At 36.5% G+C, this 8,279-nt stretch overlaps 1 protein-coding gene across 3 annotated transcripts in view; it reads left to right on the forward strand.

Moving 5' to 3' along the window:
- LOC107873278 (anaphase-promoting complex subunit 1) overlaps positions 1–4,701 on the forward strand; it is a 123,931-nt gene extending 119,230 nt beyond the window's left edge. For all 3 annotated transcript variants that reach the window (XM_016720054.2, XM_047414778.1, XM_016720057.2), the window contains 2 exons: positions 2,943–3,041; positions 4,206–4,701. In XM_016720054.2, the coding sequence (XP_016575540.1) occupies positions 2,943–3,041; positions 4,206–4,589 (483 nt within the window). In that variant the 3' untranslated portion in view covers positions 4,590–4,701. The remainder of the gene's footprint in view (positions 1–2,942; positions 3,042–4,205) is intronic.
- Positions 4,702–8,279: the final 3,578 nt, after the last annotated feature.

The raw sequence follows: 8,279 nt of genomic DNA on the forward strand, positions 1-8,279 counted from the left end.
TTGAATGATACTTAAGAAACTCAGTATGTTCCTCTTCGGATAAGTAAACCTGTCACTGAGAAACATGCATTCTTGGGTAGTCGACTATGTAGAGAACAACATACCACACATGTATGTCCAGGTGTCCATGCCTACTACAATAACTATCCTTGGGTTGAGATCCTCCAAAATAACCTCCTCCTTGTCAATTCTTCATAGACTGTGATGTTTGATTTTCTAGTAACCTCATTAAGGGTTATGAAGTAATCATAAGACTTGAATTTCCAACTCCCATATTTTTGGGAATAAAAGCATCAACATGGTTGGATTGGAGAGAGTTATTGACAAATAATGGAAAGAAAGATCTGAAACACTGTCAAAAAACACATTTTCGGTAAAATAGATCTGATTGCACTAAAACCCAAATTTGGCTATCGAAATCTGCTGCAAACTGGTACGAAGTGCTTGAAAGGTCCACACGACCTCAACTGAAGAGGAACAAAATCGAAAATCAAAACAATGTTGTATTGCCAGAAAACAATTTCCTGGCGACTATTTTCTAGAAAAAATTGTGGGTCATGGTCAGAATCAATAAGCAACCTCGACATAAAAAGAACTGACTTGAAAAGGGCTGAATAATCATCTCTTGCATGGCCCGTGACTTTACTTGCTTGTCGAAATCCTAGCCTTTGGCAATACGTGCAGGGCCGCTTGCTAGAAAATCTAACTAGGGTTTAATCTTCGGGCGATGACAGTTGTGTCGACCGACAGATTGTGTGGTAGTGTTGGTTATTACACTACACCAAAGGAAAAACGATGACGCGAATAAGTGGTATAGTTGCTGCAAATGTCATAGTGACTGTATTTTCTTTTCCGGATGTTTCTCACCAGTGCTCTGATACCATGTGAGAAATAATGACTTGGAAAATATTATTAAGTTTCGTAAACTAGTTATTACACTGATCCCTATGTATAGACAATATATTGAAATTCTTTCGGATGTAATACATAATACTGTTCTAACACTATTCTTACTTTATCAAAACATAACCTTACAATTTTTTGGAGTTCGTGTAGACACTTACATAGAAATTAGAAGAGTGGATCATGTATACATCAGTTGGATGGTCTTGCTTTAATACCATACTTCAAAAATTATGTAATCTCACTATTTCTTGGTAATAGAACATAGTTGCCATTTAGAAATGGTCAAAATTATTATCCCAACGTGTGATTTTGATAAGCATCACCACCTTTTTGGAAATCAAATATCCTCTTATTTAAGAATACTAAAATATTTCTTTATAAAATATAGCTCCTTTTACCCTTTTTTGTGTGTCTAAGTATTTCACAATCATGGTCTATGTAATCAATGTTTAATGTTTTGGCTTTGTGACCCTTTCTTAATACTCTTCAATTATGTCTGCCTCTTATGCCCTCGTTGAATCATTTCAAGAGTTAAAATATGGCATAAGTTTGTATACATGATCATATTCATAGGTGAAACCATAAGTTTCATCATATTCATAGCACAATATCATTGCAATCATAGTTGAAAGCATAAGCAGAATTACTTTATGAAACATTGACATATAGTATCATTATCATAGAAAACATGGTTCTTTCTAGTAAAAATTTCATCATAACACCATATAGCACCTTAAAAGATTACTTTTTCATAAACATTGATCATGCATATTGGCTCCCCGAACCTGCATTCTCTTGCGAAACAGTTCCATAAACATTTTAGACATGGGAACCACCTTTAAGCAAGGTAGATCTCAACTTACCTTAGATTTAATCTAGGTTCGTCAATACAATCCTTTATATTAACTGGACTATTTATGCTATTTCGATCATTAAAATACTCAATTAGTACCCTCAACTATTTATCAATTTTCCAACAAACCAACCAATGTTCATTAATACCCACTCCTGGGCATACTTCTCCTTGCTAATGAGTGCAATTCTGAAGATGCAAGACTAAACAATTGATGTTCACTTTATCATAAATTGTTTTCAATTTTTGTGTCCATATATTTGTTATTCATGCTTATGATTATTAATCTTGAACTACACTATACTTTGTGCCCTTTTGCACTTAAAACCCTGAAGGACCCTAGAATTTTTTTTTGAGATATTTGCTTTTGTAACACTGACTCCAACCCATGAGGTGCTCTTGAAAGTATGATGCACCAATGACTGTATTAAACCTGCTCCTCCTGTGTATATCTCCATAACCATCTCATGAGTAGGCATTTGATGTGCAGAACCATTTCCTTGATTCCTAGACCTCCTTAGTGTTTTGGAAGTAAGGCTTTTTACCATTTCACCTTATGGAATTTGTCCCTCTCACTACTTCTGTTTCAGTTCAGTAACCTATTTCCCTTTTAGTGTGCCTAAAAAAACATGGTCCTTTTCTAAATTTGGAAACAATTTAATTGAAACTTTTCATTTTTTCCTAAATGAGAAACTTTTATAGCCACACAAAAGCTATGGCATGTTTAGGACCACACTTTCAAAAGTCATATAGCCACACATGTTTTGGCGTGTTTAAGACCAGAAGCTCCAAAAGTCTTGGCTTTTTTCCCTTATATTTTGTGCCGACTCAAATAGGTTCACATGAATTGAAACGGAAGGAGCACCACATTTATGGAGGCCCTATATCATGTTCTTCTTTTTAACTTCACATCTCGTTCCTTGCTCTTTTATCAGCCTAAACCACTTCCAAATCATAACACTGGTATATTATCATGTCGCCAGTAATTCACCACCTTCATGTGATTCTGTTTACACCTTGGGGATACCTTAATCAATCTGCTAGGGTCGTGATTAGTCGTAATTGACGTTTAAAACTTAGGGTCTTTAGTTGTTTCTTATGAAGATTGTGTTACTTGTTCTCCTTGTTCAGAAGCTAATATTAGTATTTGGAGGCAGTCATTTAACATTTGGAAAATCTGCAGGTTTATCTGTCGCTATATACAACTATTGGTTCCATGGTTGATCGGGTTACTAGTAGTTCCAGCAATTTACAGGACACACTCTTCATCTCAAGTCTGAAGGTATCTGTTTGTTTTGTACTTGATTAGCTGGCCGAATCTATGGATTTTTTTAAAAGTGATCTTGTTTCAGATTCAAAATTCTCTTTTAACTACCTGCTTAGTGTGTGGGCTTGCTATCTTCGTAAATTTTTAAAGTTAATATGATCACTATCAGAAGGATTTCTTTATGTACGTTCAACTTTTTGTATGGGCCAATTCTTTTTCCATTTGCTAAGCAGATGAAAGTATAATAATGGCAGATCTTTGAGATTTCTGTACACTCTGAATAAGATTCAGAAGACAAATTGTTTGGTTACATGCGTGAAGTCATTTATTTGCGAGTTGCAGAGTATGTGGGCTTAGATTTGGTACCAAAACATGATAACCATTAATGAATAATAAATATTTCTAACCATAAAGCCCTAATACCATCTTTAACTTCATTATTTCCTCTTTATGAAAAGTCAAAAAGACGGATGATTATGTTCTTCTTTCCTAAAAAGACAGGTGAGCCTATTTTGGCAAGTTTATATCGTACCATTGGTCAATGACCATTAGCATTTCCAACACTGTAAAGACCTCATATGTTCTTCAAGTTTATCAGTTCATCCCTGTGAAGTACTGTAAAACTTATCCAACACAAGTCACTCAGAGAAGATTTTATTGTGGCAATTAGATTGTTGTTAAAAGATTGAAAAGCCCACATTGGTGGTTAATGAGATGGGTGGTCTCTTTATAGGTTTGGACAATCCTCCTCCTCATGAGCTAACTTTTGAGGTGTGAGTTAGGCCCAAGACCTATTTTAACATGGTATCAGAGCAAGGCCCATTCTCACCCAATGTTGGACCCCCGAATTGATATCCCAGTTGAGGTCTGGGCCGTGAGGTGGGGTGTTAAAAGATTGAAAAGAAAGTCCCACATTTGTTGTTAATAAGATGGGTGGTCTCTTTATAAGACTTGGGCAATCATCCTCCTCATGAGCTAGCTTTTGGGGTGTGAGTTAGGCCCAACACCAATTTTAACAATTGTACCGTTAAAAGTGAATGCTTCTTGATCTGGTCTCCTGATTGCACTTATGCTTTACTGATGCTGAGGACTTTCCTTCTAAGCTGCATATTACCTTTTTTATTAATATCCTTGATATCCATCTTTAATGGATTATTGTATTCCATTGTGCCTGTACAGATAGCACTGGCCTACAATAATGGTTTGCTTAGTAAAAGATCTACAAGTTCAAAGGAGGGAATCGTGCAATCAACTTTTCTTGGTTCAGTAAAGAAGTGGGTGGAGAAGATCCTTAGTTCATCTCTGGAATTTCAGGACTTTTCTACGTACATCAAGTCTGGAAGATGGCCAACTGAAGATTGTGGGAGAAGAGCCTCTACTCTTCTTTCTTGGTATGTACAATGGTATAATGTGCCATCACCATTCGAAGTTAAAAGAGCTTTCGACAAAATCAACGCAGTTATCACACCCTCTTCAGTCCCTCTTTTACATTTGGTGTTCCCTAGGACTGATGTTACTGCCCTCTGTGAGATCAACAGAGTAGCATTTTGCTCCCGGGGATGATATTGGAATATCCTCTCTAAATTTTGTTGTTGTAAGTATATATTCTTAATTATTAATTTGTAATGATAGTATTGAGTTGGGGGACGGTAATTGAGGTATTTTTGGTAGGATATACAGCCCCTCCTCACTGTTTGTTTGTTTTTAATTTTTTTTTTTTTTTTTTTTTAAATATATCTTATCCATTTCTACTGAAATGACAACAAGTAAATCAAAGTTTTTTCAGGATGAGCATTTCAACGACGCAAGGATGAAGATAGTATCTAAATAAAAATTTTGCATAAAAGTTGCTTCTCAAGTTGTGACGCAAAATCCTCAAAGTTTCTCTCAATTTCACTGTGCAACTTATCTCTGCTTGTTTATCCTAGTTGGGAGAGAGACATCACCATTCACTCCAAGGCATTGATGACATTCACATGCAAAAGTTAACTCCACTCATACAAGACATTTTAATTTCAAAGGAGCACAAATATTGAAAGAATTTTCGCTCACTCTCACAAAGAAATTCAAGTACAACAGCTAGAATCATAGACATGCCGTTTATGTTGTTCGTCACTAATGTAGACTTACCAAGTTTGAGGTGCAGATGAAGGTTAAGGTGCGGGAAGTAATGTATGGATCAAGTGACTATAAAACCTCCCTAGACGTAATCACTTACATTCCCAAGTCTTTCAACATTTCCACCTTATTCACCTTCATTTGTTTTCCTTGTTTCTCTTAATCTCTAGTTTCTTTCTTGCCAAACAAATTTAACGCACAACTTTCGTCATTCACTTGTTAAGTTCTTTTATGAGATTTTCTAACCTTTAGCCATCCACGACCCCTCATCTGTCTAATTTTAGTTCGAGTTCTACGAGCTAGGTTATTTGACTTTGTTTCACTCATGTCTTGTCTCACAAGCATATGATTAGACAATCAAGCATACACCTTTCTTGATCAGTGCTAGCATGTCATCCCCCCCCCCCCCCCCCCCCCACCTCCAAACTGAATTTGAATCACCCTTTTATCATCCTCATAATCATATACAACCACTTTGTTATGGTGCATGAACACGTAATTCAATCCCACCTGAGACACATCACAATAAACAACAAAACCATTAGTATCTTTAAGTAAAGTCAAGATAGGAGCCGAAGTCAATTTATTCTTCAACTTCTCAAAACTATCCTCACAAACATCAGACCATAAAAACTTCACCTTCTTCTGAGTCAACTTAGTCAATGAGGTAATAATAGAATAGAAACTTTCCATAAACCTTCTATAATAATCGGCTAAACCCAAGAAGCTTCAAATGTCGGTTGTAGTTGTAGGTTTAGGCCACTTCTTCACCACTGCAACTTTCTGTGGATCCACCATGATCCCTTCACTAGAAACAACATGACCTAGAGAGGTCACAACATTCAACCAGAGCTCACACTTTGTGAATTTCGCATACAACCGTTGATCTTTTAAGGTTTGCAACATAAGGCGGAGGTGATCGGCATGATTTGCCTCACTCTTGGAATACATCAAGATATCACTATAAATACAATTACGAACAAATCCAAGAACTGACAGAATACTCGACTCATGAGGTCCATAAATGTTGTTGGGGCATTAGTCAAACCAAAGGACATCACCAAATACTTAAAATAACTGCACCGGGTTCGAAAGACAGTCTTAGGGATATTCACTTCCCTAATCTTCAACTGATGGTAACCCGGTCGAAGATCAATCTTGGAGAAACACTTAGCACCCTGAAGATGATCAAAGAGAGCATCGATCCTAGGAAGCGAATACTTATTCTTCACCGTTACCTTATTCAACTGGTGGTAATCTATACACATCCATCTTATGCACAAAGAGAATCGAAGCACCCCAAGGAAAAACACTAAGGCGAATAAAACCCTTATCTAAAAGATCTTTCAACTGCTCCTTCAATCTTTCAACTCAACCAGAGCCATTCTATTGGGAGAGATAAAAATAGGACGAGTGTCAGGAAGAAGATCAATCCCAAAATCAATTTCCTTATCGGGAGGAATACTAGGAAGATCATCAGGGAACACCTCGGGAAACTCACAGACCACAGCGACAAAATGTAAAGTAGGACCTTTGAATCTAGATCTGTTATGCACTAAATGATATAGACATCGTTAGAAATCAACTTCCAGGCTCTAAGATACGAAATGAATGTTCCCTTAGGCACTAGGGAACTACCTTCCCATTCAATCACCGGCTCCTTAGGTTAGTGGAAACTGAACCTTCGGGTCTGACAATCACTAGATGCATAACACGAATGCAACCAATCCATCCCCAATATCACATCAAAGTCTAACATGTCTAACTCTATCAGATCCACCACGGTCCCCCTACCATTGACAGACATCACACAACCCTATAGACTCTTCTAGCCATAATGGAGTCACCCATCGAGGTGGACACATAGAAGGGATCGGGAATACACTCAGGATCAAAACCAAAATGAATAGCTATATAAGGGGTCACATAAAAGAGATTAGACTTGGGATTGAGTAGATAATAAACAACACGAGAGAAAAGTTTGAGCATACCAGTAATAACATCAGGGGACGCCTTAGAATCCCAATGACTGGAAAGAGTATACAGACGATTCCGACCAGCGCCGAAGCCAGAAATAGAAGTAGCACCCTTTGGTGCAGGTGATCTTGGGTGTATTTATATGCCTAAGCACCATAACTTATTCATATTTTAGCTAAGTTTAGAGAAAAACGTGCCTAGTTTCTTGTGTTTTTACTCTAATTCTATGTAATTGAGCTAACCGATATGATTAGCATGATTTCAGGTATTAATGAGGTAGATAAAGACATTATGGGACTATGGAATGTGGATGGCATATGACACAAAAGAGAGTAGCAATCTGGACCAAATGTGGCGCCTAGCAACTATGTCCAAGATTACTTTGTCATTTATAATTAGTTCAGGGACTTAGAAGGCAATTATTAGAGAAAAGATTATTAAAAGGCTTAATGCTGAATTTTTACGGATAATTAATTATTCTGTATTAGTTTTTGAAGAGGGAGAGTGACGGTTTAGCTTAGAGAGAGAGAAATTTTTTTCTCTTGTTTTCACTATTCACACACCATGATCGTCTTTGAGTTTTTGGTATGATGAATATTTCTATTGTGATTTTCGTTTTATTCATGAGTAGCTAAGTTTATAAGCTAGGGTTATGTCCACCTTGTAATTTTCAATACTTTCTAACTACGGGCTTTACGAATTCATACATGCATCATGTTTACAGAGAAGCGTATTGTATTTAATAACATAATCCTAGTGTTTCTCAACCATCAAGGACTAATTCACTTTAGTTCTCTCAAATCAAAAGCGTTTACCAAAAACAATACGAAATCTCCAAGTAGTTAATCGTGCTAAGGCATTAACTTATGAAATAGGGGTTGGTAATCCTATTTTCATGTCACTATTCTCTTTTTCGAACATTAACCTTTCTTTCGAATAAGTTGAGTTTTAAGGCATATCTTCTATGTTTGCAACCACGAGAATTCAAGATAAGCGAAGAGAGTATGATATAAACAATCAATGCATAATGAATTCAAAATCCAAAGTGATAGATTGTATGCTACAAGGCTTCCATAACCCTAACTAATAAACTTAGCTACTCATGAATAAAACGAAAATCACAATAGAAATATTGATCATACCAAAAACTAGAAGACA

The sequence above is a fragment of the Capsicum annuum genome, chromosome 6, assembly GCF_002878395.1.
Source record: "Capsicum annuum cultivar UCD-10X-F1 chromosome 6, UCD10Xv1.1, whole genome shotgun sequence".
Lineage (NCBI taxonomy): Eukaryota > Viridiplantae > Streptophyta > Magnoliopsida > Solanales > Solanaceae > Capsicum > Capsicum annuum.